We start from the raw sequence: 16,701 nt of genomic DNA on the forward strand, positions 1-16,701 counted from the left end.
TATACCAAGCGGGATAAAAAAAATTTGGAGCAAGAGGCAGAAAAGATCTTCATTGACATTGGAGATTGCCACATTTGGAATAAGCATAATTGAAGATCACAAGGAAAAGGAACAAAAGGGTTGAAGGTCAAAAGACTACAAAGATTGTAATTGTATAATTAAACAAATCAAAGGCAAACAAAAACAGAAAAGTGATAATGAAAAGGTAGACTTCCAATCCACGGGCAGGAAAAGCACTGGTGAGAACAGTACAGCCATGCACTAACAAAGAAAAATAATGTTACATATTGTATTCTGACTGTCATTGACTGACAAGGAGAGTGTGATTGCACGCATTAGTTCTTACTCTCCACGGAGTGGGAAATGCACGGATAAGCACTACAAACAAAGACAACACTATCACAATCAAAATGAAACATTTGAAAATCATGAAAAGAAACCTGGGGCAAAGTGAACCAGATCCAAGACACAGTACTTCATGTGAGTGGCTTGTACGTTTTTATATTTTAGATGTTTGTATTACTAGAGCTGTCTACTACAGCAAAATTGCCTTTTGAAGGTGAGAAAAGCTAAGAAAAGCTGGCATCAAAGCGCACAGCAAGTATCCAAGTCTCCAATATTGGTGACAGGACATAGAACTCCTATGACTCGGTGTGATTCTTGAAAAGGTGTGCCAACCCTCATCTTGATGATTTTTCCAACGCCTAGGCGCGCCAAGGGCATGTTTTTTGTGCCGCGCCCACAACCTGACCACCTGTGTCCCTATCATTTTCCCCTATACTATCCGATGAGAAAAAAAGCCCTATCATCGGATATGTTCCGTATTTCCCCTTAGATCTAGTGCTAGATCTCAAGTTAGAACTTTTTTTGAATTTTTATTCTTCCAAGTCCGTTGGTGAGCTAAGTTGGTCACTTACCAAGCTTACCAGTAGTTCACCAGGCTTACCAGCCCACCAATCTCACCACAAACCCCACCACACCCACACCACCTCACCAGTTGATGACCAGCTCACCACACTACTTCACCATACTCACCCGCTCACCACACTACCTCACCACACTCACCAGCCCACCACTACTCCACCAAACTCCACCCCAAGTACACCAGCTCACCGCACCACCACCCCACCCTGGTCAGCTCACCAAGCCCACCATTAACTTCACCACTTGGCAGTCGCTTGCCCTATTCCCACTCCCTTTACCAAACCTGCCACTCACTCTTATCCTCCTCATCCACACCGATCTTGCAATATTCCTCCTTCACCATGCCTACAGACAAGCGCAAGCCCACCAAGCGACGTCCAACATCAAAAAGATCTTCAATATCTGGCAAACCACCTTCAAAACCGCCTCACAAACGACGGAAGAAAAATAACAAGCAATCTCTAACCCCTGAGGAGATCGCACTTGACGGATCAGACTCAGATGATGAAGATTATCAACCTAACCTCCAACTTGAAGAACAAGAATTAGACGACATGCGAAAAGAAGACCCCACCGACAGAACTTCATCTAGACCAGGTCCCTCAGCTAACAACTCAAGACCCGCTCCCCCAACAAACACCCAATCCAACGCTACAAAGAGAAAACACCCTGCCAAAACAGTACCACCTCGTATTCCCATCACAACATCACTAACCCTTGAGAACTATTCTACCAATGGTCGACAGCTGGGCCGACCGGCACTTGAGAGGATGTTGAATGATCCAAAGCGCAAGACTCAGAATCGACCCCCATCAAACGTTCTAGGTGAAGCTCAGGCGCTACAGGGATATTATACAATGGATAAGATGAGTCTCTCTTTGGTTGGAAACACCTCCCTTGCCACTCTGGAATCCGCACTGTGCGTAATTTCAATACAATTCACTTTTCATCATCAACTCAAATAAGTAATCTTTATTTACTATTCACAGCTTCGAAGGTCCTATATCACGCGATCGCAACGGCTACACAACATGGATGAGCTACAGCCTGGCCAACACAGTCGAAATCTCCAGTAAGTCCATGCAATTCGACCAAAATTCCAAACAGTAATGAACTACTGATACTAATGAACTCTGATGCAGTGCCTGCAGGCCGACAACCCGATGGCTTTGCTGAACATAATCAAAACTGCCGCAAATGGACCGAACTGACCGATCCTGAAAAAGAGATATTTCAGCCAAAACTTTTCGAAAAGCTAGCTTACGCCCATTTCTCAAATATTGCCACCGCGGTTTCTGATGAAGAACGCGCAACAGAAGAAGAGGTAACTCAATATATGATTCATTTCACCCAACTCGCCAATCTGGTCAAGGTATCCAAACACCTCCAAAGTGGTGTGCTGGGACAGACAATAGCAAAGTCTCTTGCGGTCATTGAGAAGAGGGGTCGTGAAGAGATTGGAAAAGTGGCTACTCAGGTAAGTCCAATCCAGATTACATTCCACATTACCGATTCAAACTCACAACTTCAATTTACATGTAGCTACAAAGTATATTTAAACGTTTTGGTATCCATTCGCACCTCCTCGTTGCCAGCTAGAATCCAAGGACCAAGTTAGACGATCCCATGTGGAATCCCGAATATACAACATGCCCTCGATGGGCTGAATTTGCTAAAAAGAACCTCCACCTAGCCAGGGACTTTGCTATTTGATCAACTGCCGCACAAATCGAGACCGCTGAAAACAAAAAAGGCAATAATCACAACAGCAAAACCCCACAGGAATCAATACGGACCAAGCTCACCAACTTGCTGAATCATGAGATAAGTAAGTGATCTATGATGAGGCAGTCTTTACTATTTATTTTGTTTGTTAACACTCTTTCTTCAGGAAAGAATCTGCCAAAGCCGCCTGAGGGACCAAAGCAAGACGTCTATCCAAAGACCCCCAATCCACACGCAACTATAGCCAGCCGGCTTTTCCAAGGCCTCCAGTTAGCCGTCCGCCAAGCCACCGACTCCCAAGTCACTCAGGAGATGCTGAGCATCGGGGCCAAAGGCGGGCGTCTTACTGACAAACAAGTAAAAACTTGGATCGACGACATTGAAGAAGGGCGATATTCTATATATATTGCAACAAACAATGGATAAAGGAGACTCTCGGAAGCATGGTAAGCTATGATGAATAAACACCTCTACACGCAGCAGCCCCAGCCTTGCATTTTACACGCAGCTTACTATGGTTATGACCTCATAGATTTCTACTCGCCACCGACTGTCACCAAAACAAATGGGTCTATCTTTTTTCCTTCAGTTTTTTCCTTTTTTCATTGAGTCGAGTCTATCTATTTCATCCAAAATTTCTTAATACATTTCTTTCATTTGTTGGTTCCCACTCGCTGTTGTCTCTGTGGTTAGCCATTGTGGTCCATTTATTAATATGTTAATCAAAGGTCATAATGTTCTAGTCAAATGACTACTCTCTATACCTATAATTTCCATCCTATAACACTCAACTCAAGTTCTACAAGACTCAAATCGGATTCTACTGTCTCGATCAAAGTCGTTTAATCATCAAACATGATGTAATCAGTTAATTAATTGACGGTCAAACAGATACACCATTTGATTAATTAATTTAAGGTCCAACATGGACATTAAATTAACATTAAATTAATTAATCAAATGGTGTGAGTTGTCAGTCCTTGTCCAAAGCAGGAAAGGCCACCCGGAAATGGGTGATCACGAGTTGACATTACGCTCTCAGTCATCATTTTATGGCTGAAAGCGTTTATAATAGATTTCATTTTCATCGTCGCTGTGCTGGATTGGGGTTAAATACAACTTTGATATGTATTTCAAGGGTCTACTTTCACGAGGTTTAAATCGGATGCTTCACAGCTGGTTGAATGTCACACGCGTTCAAGTTTCCGTGATTCCGCTCCCCAGAAGGGTCTTTTCTCCCAAACGATCCTGACGATTGTGCTATAAGACAGTCAACCTTCTCTCACAACAGCATGAAACGAACTCAACCCCACCTCAATCATCAAGACCCATCCATCCTTGATTCCTCCCACCTCGGGTTACTCCAAATATTCAACAACCTTTCGCTTTTTGGTTTGTGTAGTTTCATTCTACATTTAAACATTTCATTCTTCAATCTTTCTCGTTTTACCTTTCCCATTTGCATCCTTCCTTCCTTCCTCGACTTATCGGCCCCTTTATCCTTTTTCCACGTGGTTCGTTGGGAAGCACTGACAGGCATCAGGCTGCTCCATCGATACCTACCTTTCCCCTTCATTGCCACGAGCTTGACAGGTCTCAAACTCGTCTCAACCTCTCCTTTTCATCTTTTTTCATCTTTTTCTCTCGCCGACTGTTCTTAATTTTTATTCTGTGCAGCACTGACAGGCATCAGGCTGCTACATGACTCTGAGGCGGCTGATTAGCATTGACAGGTCTCAAGCTCTTCGCGAGCCTCAGTCAACTATAGACTGATTTTATGAACTTCTTATGTTACTCAATATCTCGTCTGCATTCACCAACACACCCTTCATTAACGAGATTCGTCTTTTAACCAGATCTCATAGGAATGCCAGCCTCTCGAAAGCACGAGAAGATCGATAACAGAGATTCTAAGCCGTACGACCGAGCTCAGGCTAGTAAGCATTTATTTCGTGTTTTGTCCTTTATAAGTGTATAAGTGACTTCATGTTTCTGTGTAGGACCAAAACCGCGAACCCCACACGTTGATCCTCACTTCATACCTCCCATCCCTGGTCATCAATATGCCAACAACTATATGCGCAGTTCTGTCTGTGACCAATACCTGCGCCAAATGCTGAACAATATTACACCTGATGTCATCGATTATGACATTGCAGTCGCCTATTTCCTTGAAGAAACTGACCATCTTCCAATCGGCTGTATCCCTCATTCCGTCGACCAGATACTATTTGATTTTGAAACCCTCCCTTCAATCACTGGCCGACAAAACGATCTTAGAACCTGTGCCTTATACATCAAGTCTACAATCGATGTCTACAACTCAAACCCAGGTCCAATCAAACCATTCGGGCTTAGGTATCCAACTCTCAATTCGTTGAACAAGCTCATCTCGGAAAGGTCTAAGTGCTTGCGCCCACTGGCATCCGAAAAAGCTGTGGTCCTGGTAGACTTGGCTGGTCGCATGCTCGCGATGAATTTACCACCGAAAGAGGCCCAATCTGCACCCAAAAGTCAAAAGATAGCCTCGAAACCGGGCGAAAAAGGTCATATGTCTAGTGAGGTACGATACCTTGCATGTCTTTACCTATTCTGGGTGTCCACGCAGAATAACTGATTTCGCTAGTAGGATCGAGCTTTGATGGCTTTCGAAGGCGCCGCACAAGTCCATGCTCTACCTCGTATGAACGGTATTCCAAACGATGAGGATGGCAAAGTCCTGGCCACCGGTCAATCGATTCAACCTCGGCTCTCTCGAGCAAAGAACAAACCTGTGGCATCACCAGGTGCTGTGTATGGCTCCCTTCCTTACGAGGCCTTTGGTTACCCTTTGGGTTCGGTATGAATCCTAACCAAAACCTCTATCAACCCAATGGCACCGCACTAACATGATTTGACATCTCTTTTAGAACCTTGCTAGAGCTGACACTAAGATGCATATGGGCTTGGAACGACAAGGATATACTTTGGACGATGTTGGAGAGGGAGAAGGTCCGAAGTCTAATCACCACCTGCCACAAATTATGGGACTTGGTGATGGAAGTTTATTTCAACGCATCGAAAATGCTCGTCTCCTTCCAGAACTCCTTTGGCCCTACGAAGTGTCAAGGGCTCTCAATGCTGCTGTAAATCCGGAGACGTACGCGGCGGCCGAGAGAGTCACTAGCTTCATTGAGAGTAACTCCAGTGCACTTTTTGCCAAGCGTATTCAGGGCCTGCACAACAAAATAATGCAAGGTTAGTAAAGTGACTGTTTTAGAATCCTCGGACTTGGCCTGACACATCACATCATTTATATAGGCCAACAGATCAACTACAACATTCAAGTCGGAACCCATCGCGATGGCAAGAATTCCAACCTTCTCGATTCAGTTTTCTTTTACGGACGTAACTATACTGGAGGTCGCCTTAACTTTGGCTCACTTGGGGTCAGTCTATGTGCTGATCCTGGCTATTCTATTCACGCAAGGTTCAAACTTTTGGATCATGGTGTGAGCCCTATCTTACAGGGCCCCGATATCACGTCCCCACCTCTGCGCATATCGCTGGCGCTTTATGCCCATGCTGATACCTATGCTGGGCCAGCCAGAATCTCAGCGGCTCGCAGAAATCGTTCGCAGTTCAGTGATCCCTCAATGTGGCTACCTTTTCCCCCTGGGAACTTTTGTATCCAAACTTGTCGCAAGATTTTACGGAAGGAGGAAGAGTCTTGGAAGAAGAAAGCTCGACGTGTTTGAACTGGTACTGGCTTATTCATCTGTTAACTTCTCCCTGATCCCTTCTATTGTCTTTTCAATCGTCTTTTTCTATTCTCGTTTTTAATTGTAGTTTTCTATTTTTGAAACACTTCCTTCCTTAATTTCATTACTTCGGCTGTTCCTGCTTAAGACCCCTGTGATGAAATATTTGTTAAGATTTCATGTATTTTATCTCTGTAAGGTCCTGTCTTGAAGTTGTTTGAACTTGTAGTCAATTACCTATGTAACTCAATTGTAACTGTGGAAATCACAACTAATGTTTGATCGCTGTAAAGTCGATAAATTAGTAACAGTCTTTTGTAGTCAATTACATATGTAACTCAATTGTCACTGTGGTAATCGCAACTATTGTTTGATCGCTGTAAAGTTGATAAATTAGTAACAGTCATTTGCGCGACAAATACTAAAATACTGTGTAGATGGAGGCTTTCGGAATTTATATCACTGAGTTCATCACTCGATGTCAGCTTTGGAACTTGATAAACGTAAAAAATCTACATTGCCAACTTTCACTGATTGTTTCATATACTCACTGTAAACTGTGAGTAATACTTATATAAGTTTTATATAAGTATCAAGTTGAGTTACTATCATTTGTTTTTTCAAATGATAGTAACTCAACTTGATGTCTGGAACACTGAAATAGTGTCTTTTTAGGGGGAATGAGATACAAATGTGGTGTTTCATCTTTGAAGCACAAACCATGTATGATATGCTTGTTCTTGGGAAACCATGAACAAGAGCTTTACATGTTATGAATGGTTTCATGAAATATGAAATCATGAAACCATTTATAATTTCATTATCAAAGTTTATGTGTCAAGTTAGTGGCACATGTTTGATTGAAATTTCTTGTATCTGCTTTAATTATGTGGTTCAAGGTGAGTGGAACTTGTTTGTTATGATATTTTACATATGTGGTTTAAGGTGAGTGGAAGTTGTTTGATTGGAATTTCTTGGTGGAACTTGTTTGTTATTGTATCTGCTTTAATTATGTGGTTCAAGGTGAGTGGAAGTTGTTTGTTATAATCTTTATGATATTTTTATTCAGATACAAGCCTTTCAAGAATGACCTTTTATTGTTCTTATGTGTTATATGTATCAGGATTATGTTGATGTAATCTAATTCAGATTACATTTCAATCAAGTCATGCCATTTCTTACATATTGACGCTTATTGACGAAGATATACTATTCCAGTGTATATACTTTATACATGTCTTGTTTGTCTGGCTCAACATAATAGTCGTAGCATATATAATATTTGTCTTCTATACTGATGACTTGTTTTGCTTGCACAAGTTGAAATGTAGTGCATTGTATCAGGATGGCAAACACTGGATATAACTATAGTGACACTATACTGATGACTTGCTTTGTGTACGCGTATCACATCCACTGGATTGCATTTCATAGCACTTTAAAATCATGTGCAGGATTGTGTAACATATTTGCAAGCAACCTTGCAAACATGTAGTAAGTCTGTTTATAGGCATTGGTCAATTGATCAATGACCATTACCCATGGCTCTTGAGATCATGTATTGAGACTAGATGATTACAAACAATAAGTCTAGTATCCAAAACTTATTGTTTGACTATTAGTTATCTTTGCTAATAAACTGATTGTTGTACTATTAGTCATCTTTGTTAAGTACATTAATCATTTGATCAATGACCATTAACCATGGCTCTGGTTACTAGACATGATATCTAGATGATACTAGATATCATGTCTAGTATCCAAAACTCATTGTTTGACTATTAGTTATTTTTGCTAATAAACTGATTGTTGTACTATTAGTCATCTTTGCTAAGTACAATAATGTGTGAGTTGGTTTCAAACATGGGTCTTGATATCTTAGACTATGCAAGTTAATTCTGATTTGTGGTGGTCCTATGATCTTTCTGATCTTAAAAATCTTAAGTGCATAATCTATATGAACTGAAGATGTTGTCAGATAATATATAGAATGTAAGACTTGGTGTGACCATCAAAGACCTCCAGTTATTTGTTTTAATGGATTTTTGAAGAGAACAAAGTGACCATTTACTGATTACTGTACCTGATGATATCTTCATATACAGCACTGATGGCCTAATTCGCTTGCGCAAGTTAAAGAAAATATATATACCAATTTTAGCAGGGAAACTACAAATCATATATCATATGCAAGGTAAAGAAAATGTATACCAATTTTAGCACAGGGAAACTACAAATCATATACCATATGCCCATAAGGCCTTATTTGCTTGTCCAAGTTAAAGAAAATATATATACCAATGTATATATTATTTATTTAGACAGAGGGCAACTAGAAAATATATATATATATATACCAATGTATATATTATTTATCTAGACAGAGGGAAACTACAAATCATATACCATGCACCAATGTCTATATTATTTATTTAGACAGAGGGAAACTACAAATCATATACCATACACCAATGTCTATATTATTTATTTAGACAGAGGGAAACTACAAATCAAAGACCAATGAGGAACAATCATATACCAATGTGATGATACATAAATATATTATATATTTAGACTGAAATATATTAACATATATTCATTATAAGTCACACATACCTGAAGTATGGACCAACAATGGTTCACACTAAATCTAATAATAGTAATAAGCTTTTATTACTATTATTTATAAAATACGCATACAAATAAAATATCTATAGTTGGTCCATACTCACCATGGCTTATGTGTTTTGGACCTGTAACGGTTAAACTGAGCATTCTCACCGACCAACTGGTCAGTAGTGATGCCTTAGTTTTATTTCACTTATAATATCTCACTTATATAAGGCAAATGATATATATCATGCAGGTCCAGATTAACAAACTATGTTGATTGTTGTTGATCAAACAACAAAACACTGACAACATCATGCACTCGAAATAAACCAATTCAAACAAAAACACAAGTCATCCATCTAATCTATGAATTAGATGGATGACTCGGTCATTTGAAACATTGGAAGTTTCTACAATACAATCTGCATATTACCCACAAGATCCTCAAGCAGTTCAACATCCAATAACCCCTCGTCCGCATCATCATCATCTGTTTCATTAGGAGTCCCAGTCATTTCAGCCCATTGACCTGGGCATGAATCGACCAAAGCATGCCATTGTGATAACAAGTCACCATCAAAACCATCTGGAAGCTCAAGATAGGGTGCTGTCCGAGACATGACATCTTCGATGCCCCATTTCCATGATATCCAAAGTTTGCATGCCCGTTTTGCAATGTCCAATTGAAGTGATATTGTCACTGGATCCACACCTTTGAGAAGGATGAGCGAGCAAATTTGACCTCTATACGTGGAATTGACAAGGAGACTTACTGTTCCGTTCCAAATCTTTTACCTTGGTTGAATATCCCAAAGCCCACTGCAATTGCTGTTGTAGCTCTCGACCTATTCTTCTCATTTCCTCGCGCGAGCTCCGTTGAGTCCGCCAAGCATCTATTCCTGATTTTGTCTGTGGGTCCACAGCCCAGTCTTCATTTGGATGAGTAAGGTCAGCGACTTCCCAAAAAGGGTCGCCAATGTCCATTCTATTGACACACTCCAACGAAGGTGTTGGAATCAAGATGGCTGGTTTGAACCTCTCATTGTACCGAGTAGCATGTCGTAGGTAAGTCCTGTAGCGACTGGCTAATTTTTTCTTCTTGTCAGAAGCAAGACCCTGATATCGCGCTCAATTCCTTTGGTCTAGGTGTTTCGATGGGGTTATTAGCGATTGATATAAGGTTGTATGTTCCATCAAACACATCATCGGCTCTTACCAGTAGTTCCGTCTGCTCGACATTGCATTTCAATACACTCAACCTTTGCTCCGTACATCTTGGACTTGGCAATTTGGAGTAACATCCTAGGTTTAGCTCGATCGTCTGTTACTCATACAAGGTAAGCCACTGGCGAGTAATTAGAGTTTGATGAAAGCATGAATTAAGGTAGACTGACCGGTCATTCCTGTTAGCTCTCGAAACTGTTGGGAGCCCAACTCATTAGCTACATTTTGAATCTTGTTCTCCAGCGATGTAAGTGTCCTGGGCAGGTCCAGCAGGTCGTGCTGTTGCTCTTGAGTACGTAGAGCGGCGGTACCTGCTTCCAAAAGGGCCAGAGTATCCCTGAATCGAATCTAATCAGTCAATCAGTAAAAAATGTGTTATTTATATGGTTTTACAGACCGTGCCTCAATTAAATCTTCCTCAAGATCCAATAGAACACCCATTTGTTCTTTCAGCCTACGAGTAGTAGCATTGATTACATTTTGCTGAATAAGTCGCTGCCGCTCCCATTGTTGTTCGAAATACTCGATGGTATACTTAGGATCCGATTTGGGCAACTCAGCTAGAATTACAGAGGATTTCACAAGCCTCTTCTCTACCGTGTTGATCCAGGAGAGGACACCGGTCACTGTGCGAACATGGCGAGGTCAGTCAAAAGGTCAAACAATGAGAGAACATGTGAAACTTAACTTACTCATGTTGAATAGCGCCTTCTCATTGTGATGGAGACCGCGGTCATTCAGAGCAACACCATCTGAGAGACCCCAACCCTTGATGAGGCAAGGGTTGTAGTCCAATTGACAAAGCCATTCATGCACATAAGCGTGGAAGACACTTGTGCCAAACTTTAGCCGACCGGCAGCGCGCTCGACAGGAAATTGATTCCGCTATATCGCACAATTAGATAGTCTTCAAAATAAAACCATTAGAAAGAAACAAAACGAAAACAAGAAGATTCACCTTCAGAATACCCTTCTCGATGTTACAACCTATGTCATAAAGAATTCCAATTTGACGAGCCTCATCTGGATGTTCTGAAGTTACTTCGAGAATCCAAGCAATGAGGGTAAGTGCGTAGTAACTCCTGTTTTACCTAACAAACGATCAGAAACTATCAAAGATATAAAACCTCAAAATATTAGAGAATATTACGAGCTTTTCTCCACTTTGAACTATGTTTACGAATCGTAGGATGTGATCATGGCGACATGCCATTACCAGCAACCCCGTCTCATCCATACCAGGCCATGATTTCTTTCCTCTGACATCGTCAGCGGCTGTGTGTTTATCAGAACAGGGATCCTATGTGTAACTAATATGTAAGTATATATTTAATATTTATGGGTATGGACGCTCATCACACAACATTGATAACTCACTACCAGTTCGTCTAACTGTGGATTACGTTGTCTGGGACCGCCTGCCATCGACTCGGCCATCTTTTCGACTCGTTCCGGTTCCATGAACAGCTCCGGTGTTGGTGGTTTGTGACCAGGTATCTCATGACTTGCGGCCTGGTGACGGCGATGTTGGAAATTCCCATCGACACACACTATGATGTGTGGCTCGTCTGGGTCCGGAGTTTGGTCTACTGGCGGTCCGAAGCAACGCGGGCAGTTGCTGGCCAGTTGGTTGAGTTGTGATAACTGCAAAAGTGAGATCTCTTTCTGGCGTATCAAACTGAGCACTTGGCGGTGAGCAGTGACTGCAGCCGTCAGTGGCTTCCGCCATTGGCGGGGCTAAAGGACAAGCGTACCAAAGAACCCTGATCAGCTTCAATCTGACAATTTTGAATCAATCGAATCAACTACAACTCACCCGACCCGTCTTGGTAGTCAGCATGAGTGGATTGTGGGCATCAAGGTATTCATCAAGGGCTAGAGCAAACCCTTGCATTCGGACACTACAATATTCCCATAGGATTTGATGGAATAGCAGCAGCCTGATTGAGAATGCTGTGCAAGGAAAAGAGGGTGACGCCGGAAAGTATCCCATTTGAATAAGCCTGACAACATCCGGTTGGCAGTTACAAAAGTTTATTGATAACTTCCTGCGAGCTACAACATCAACATATGTGTCAGTGAAATTATACGACATCTGTAAGGCTTTATACTAACTGTGTATGTCGACTAAGGTGACTACTCGTGAATACCCTACGCAGCCACATGGTATTTTATAATCATGTGTCCAAAGTATCCCATCTCCCCAATTTCTAGTGTTTTTTCGGCCTATGATATACACATCCACCATTGCCTCAACCGCACTGACCCATTTCGCTTCCAATTCTAGCCTTTTGCGTTGATACAGATTTGAGTTGAGTGCTGAAATGATTTGTTGATGCTCTTCTGATAACTGATGGTTTACTAAATCAAAATCATCTTCGATATCTTGCCACGCGCCATCGTCAGGTCCAAGTCCCGGTTTCATTTGCAAAATCCCATCATCCGTGATTATAAAATGTTGTCATGGTGGTTTTTCATGAGTGACAGGGTCGAAAAATAGGTTGGTAATTGGTCGAATGCAGACGTACTTGCTCCATTTCTTTCACATCTTGCTCTTCCCTGCTTTCAAAAATCCGCCTGTAAGCCAGTCGCTGGCAGCTTCCTCTTTTTGAGAGGTCTGTAAGGTTTTGGTTTTGGTGCCATGGGTGAAAGATGGTGAATGAAAAATGTCTAGATGCAAATAGAAGATAAAAGAAGTTTAACTGCGAAGTGAAAAAGTTTAAATCAGTTCAATTACAGCCCCAGGATGAAATAGGTTTCACGCTAGTGTACCTGTATATAGTCAAACCTTGAATACAGGCCTGGAATTTCACTCCCTTTGGGTACCATTCAATTCATAAAGAATTTCGCACAGATGAAGGAAAAGAGTGTATATTAATTAAAACATTATAAATCACTACACCAAACCGTGAAAAACCAAACACAGAAATCAGTACCTAATTGAATTAACCAATAATCCGCAGACTTGCCTTTCATTTCGTTTGAAAAGTAGTCCACCATTCAATTTGGTATAACAAGTCTTTGGTTTTATGTGATTCTACTTTGTTTGTTAGTTTTTCAGAACCACACTGGGATGCAATTTTCCTGCTTAGATCAGGGTGTGATGTGTACTCTGGCCTAATGACGAGTTCGTCGCCAGCTCTCATGACATGATGTTACCAACGTTTTTCATTGCAATATCAATATGTATAGTAAGCATAGAGCAGTGGTAGTACACAGCCTAGCCGACATCATGGAATCATTATTGTATAAATACATGCGTTAATAATTAGATTCAACTGTGACCTTTGCGCTTCTTTGCGGTGTGAGCACTACGTGTTCTTCGAAAGACAGCAGCTCTCGGCACTTCCTCTTCAGCATCTACAGCGGCTACTTTACTGCGAGTCCGACGGGGTGAAACTCTTGCTTGGTCCTTGATGGTGGATCGAGTATTGCATAGCTTGGAAACAGGATCCGATGGGAGTGTATTGTTGGCTGTTGGGATTTGTTGAATGCTGGGGATAGTAGCGGATATGACCTCGAAGTCGGTTTTGGTTGCATTGTGTTGGGTGGAACGGTCATGTTCCCCAACAGTATGAATAGCCTTGTTATCGTTTGTTCTATCAAAATCATGACAAGTGTGATTGTTCGGGACATCCGGGACATCCGGGACATCATCAGTTGTGCTATCAATTTCCTGAAATGTGTGATTGTTCTGATCAACAAGTACTGTATCGTTTGTATCGTTTGTATCGTTTGTGCTCTCGAAAACCTGATGAGTGACATCGTTGTGAAAGATGTTGTCCAGAGACTGAGACTGAGGCCGAATGAGATCTTCATACTGAAAAGAGTCGAGTGAGTCAAATGAATGCTGGTTGTTCATAAGTGTGATGTCTAATGTGTCATTGATCAACACAGCCACTATACTATACTATACCAGTATAGCGCTATACCTGGTATAGTATAGTTTTCACTATACTTACAAAGGACAGTATAGTATAGTATAGTACTTAACTACACTATACTATACTATACTATACTATACCAAGTATAGTATTGTAGTACCGGTATACTCTTCACCTTACCTACAACTCCTTACAATCAATTAGATGATCAATCACAGACCAATCAACTCGATGAGAAGATTTTCTCCATCAAGCACCTCACCAACATACCCACAACAAACACCAAAAGCAGTCCCCAAACCCCTTTGTTTTGCAAGTTCATCATCCCACTCGTGTATGTATGTACAGTATTATTATAAGTATGAAGACTATGTCAAATTTGCTCTTGTGTTCAACCGATGATCAAAGAAAATGATTCTTTAGATCAAAAAAGAGGCCAGCAACAAGCCAAAGATAAAATAAAAGCTTTGACAAATTAACCTGGTTTCTCAATTCATATAGAGATTGAACTCGTGTAGACTGGACTTTGTCAATGTTATGGCAATTACACAGTGAGCATCATTTTTTTCAATTTTTTCCTATCGATTGTTGTTGCTGTCAGATTGCTATATCAGCATCAAGAATAAAGGAAACTCAAAGGTTTTCCCCCTTATCAGCATTACAAAAAAGATGAAAATAAGCTTTTTCTTTTTTCATTCTCTGGTATTGTATCTATTACATAACCCACCAAGAAAAACAAGATCTTATTTCGTTAATTTCAAGTATCTCAATGGAGATTGAAACGATTGGTACACTTGTTAACTACAAATGAGATAGGATCAAACATGTTTTGACCGAGGTGTAACTTGAGAGTTATGATGAGCTGTTGGACTTGAGAGATAGTCAATGGAAGATGATAGTAGATGGAGAAGCTTCAATCAGCAAAATTGCCTTGATTTTCTTTATTGTTTATCCTTTCTTTGATTTTGAATATGATGTTGCTTTTGAAGTCGGTTCCTTTGTCAATTCTTCTGCTTGTATTTTGAAATCGAGTCTCAATTTTGATATGATCTTAGTTTTGATTTGATTTCAATAAGTTTTGATTTGACTTTGACTTTCATTTTGATTTGGTTTTAATATCAATTTGGGTTTGATTTAACAATGGTTTGATTTTGATTCAATGTTGATTTGATGATGATTTTGTTTGTGTAATTGTTCATGCGATTGATTGAATGATTGATTAATTGGTCTTTTGATCTTGATGCATGCTGATTTGTAGTGTCACAGAAGACAAGATTGAAAAGATAGGGTTCTCAAGAATTGATGTAGGATGAAAGGATTTGAGTAGCTTGATTCCAGCTTTGATCGTTGAGGTTTTGTTGGATTCACATTCGGGTTTGGATTGATGATCGATGAAATGGGTGCCTTTCCCTCTTGACTATACTATACTCAATACTGTAGTATAGTACTGAGTTTTCAATACTATACTTTGAAAGTATAGTATAGAAAAAGGTAGTTCAATACTATACTTTCAAAGTATAGTATTGAAAACCCAGTACTATACTACAGTATCACAATACTGTATAGTATAGTGGCCATGTTGCATTGATGCGGCTGTCCGTTGTGGGTGATTTATCTGGATCCGCGGGGGGATATGCAATAGCCAAATCGTTTCCTTTTTCAACATCGTCAGGCAGTCGAGGCTGATGAAGTGCTTGGAAGAAATCCATGTCCTCCAATATGTCTAGAGCGATGTCCTTTTTGTTTGATTTTCATTATGTGTCAGTTGATTGTGGAAAGCATTGTGATAGGCTTTTTAAGACAGACTGACGTGGTTTGGCCTACAGATATCGTTTGGTATCTTGCCTTCAGGTGAACTACATAATACCAAATCGAGTAGTTTGTGAATCGATTTGACCAGCTCATCTTGTTGATGTGGCTCCAAAGTAAGTATTCGGTTGTTGATGGATAGGAGTTGTGATTGGATGGTGGTCTGTGGGTGCTTTTGGTTGATCTCGGGACTCGCTTCTGGACCTTGTGGTTGTTGGGTAGTTGGTATCGTCTTTGGAATCTAAAGACATGTGGTCAGAATGACCGTAAAGGTCCTTCTTGAAATGAAGGACTGGACTTACTGAGGTCGTTGGAATGCTGGTTGTAAGGAGCGGAATCACCATCTCCATTGGCTCATGATTGTGATGTGAAATCTTGTGATGGAGAGTCCATGTTCGTTTTTCGTGGTCAAAACAAGCCTTCATCTCAAAGGGACATTCAATCTTGATGGATCGGCTCTTCTTGGGTGGTTCAGTCTCGGTTTTACTGGCTTGGTCGGCACCTGGCTTGACCTTTGGCTTTGCGGGTTTGCCACTGCAATGACACTGGTATTTGCAGTAGAGGTGCGGGTCTCGTCCAGAGTGACCGATGATGATGCCATACCCATGTTGGGGTGCGAACTCTTTGACATACTTGTTGAGTTGTTTGCGATGGTCGAACGGTTCCGTCACTTTGGGGTCAGGATCCGGCAGGGTGGTGATGATTGGTGGTAGTGGCATTGGTAGTTGCGTGTTGCTGGTTGTCGGTGATAGCATTGTGGACGTCGTGTTGAGGGTAGGATC

The 16,701-nt window shown here is 41.0% G+C and overlaps 5 protein-coding genes across 5 annotated transcripts; 2 read left to right on the top strand and 3 right to left on the bottom strand.

The window, feature by feature from the left end:
• Nucleotides 1–1,070: 1,070 nt before the first annotated feature.
• MELLADRAFT_76369 (uncharacterized protein) lies at nucleotides 1,071–3,429 on the top strand (the record flags this gene model as incomplete). The annotated part of the gene is made up of 6 exons (XM_007403700.1): nucleotides 1,071–1,843; nucleotides 1,914–1,996; nucleotides 2,067–2,401; nucleotides 2,707–2,752; nucleotides 2,816–3,095; nucleotides 3,182–3,429. 5 exons carry the CDS (start codon nucleotides 1,266–1,268, stop codon nucleotides 3,073–3,075), a joined length of 1,302 nt encoding a protein of 433 aa, XP_007403762.1.
• Nucleotides 3,430–3,898: 469 nt separating this feature from the next.
• Nucleotides 3,899–6,770, top strand: MELLADRAFT_70522 (uncharacterized protein; the record flags this gene model as incomplete). The annotated part of the gene is made up of 7 exons (XM_007403701.1): nucleotides 3,899–4,041; nucleotides 4,506–4,586; nucleotides 4,650–5,212; nucleotides 5,279–5,488; nucleotides 5,559–5,886; nucleotides 5,950–6,140; nucleotides 6,235–6,770. The coding sequence occupies 7 exons, from the start codon at nucleotides 3,942–3,944 to the stop codon at nucleotides 6,469–6,471; spliced, it is 1,710 nt and encodes a 569-aa protein (XP_007403763.1).
• Nucleotides 6,771–9,412: 2,642 nt separating this feature from the next.
• Nucleotides 9,413–12,651, bottom strand: MELLADRAFT_101385 (uncharacterized protein; the record flags this gene model as incomplete). The annotated part of the gene is made up of 5 exons (XM_007403862.1): nucleotides 9,413–9,714; nucleotides 10,219–10,323; nucleotides 10,397–10,563; nucleotides 10,624–10,852; nucleotides 12,342–12,651. The coding sequence occupies 5 exons, from the start codon at nucleotides 12,649–12,651 to the stop codon at nucleotides 9,413–9,415; spliced, it is 1,113 nt and encodes a 370-aa protein (XP_007403924.1).
• Nucleotides 12,652–13,500: 849 nt separating this feature from the next.
• MELLADRAFT_101386 (uncharacterized protein) lies at nucleotides 13,501–13,991 on the bottom strand (the record flags this gene model as incomplete). Its single annotated transcript, XM_007403861.1, has 2 exons — nucleotides 13,501–13,891; nucleotides 13,936–13,991. The coding sequence occupies 2 exons, from the start codon at nucleotides 13,989–13,991 to the stop codon at nucleotides 13,501–13,503; spliced, it is 447 nt and encodes a 148-aa protein (XP_007403923.1).
• A 1,914-nt stretch (nucleotides 13,992–15,905) lies between these two features.
• On the bottom strand, nucleotides 15,906–16,674 carry MELLADRAFT_87117 (uncharacterized protein; the record flags this gene model as incomplete). The annotated part of the gene is made up of 2 exons (XM_007403860.1): nucleotides 15,906–16,151; nucleotides 16,222–16,674. The coding sequence occupies 2 exons, from the start codon at nucleotides 16,672–16,674 to the stop codon at nucleotides 15,906–15,908; spliced, it is 699 nt and encodes a 232-aa protein (XP_007403922.1).
• Between the last annotated feature and the right edge of the window lie 27 nt (nucleotides 16,675–16,701).

Source organism: Melampsora larici-populina (assembly GCF_000204055.1).
Source record: "Melampsora larici-populina 98AG31 unplaced genomic scaffold MELLAscaffold_1, whole genome shotgun sequence".
Lineage (NCBI taxonomy): Eukaryota > Fungi > Basidiomycota > Pucciniomycetes > Pucciniales > Melampsoraceae > Melampsora > Melampsora laricis-populina.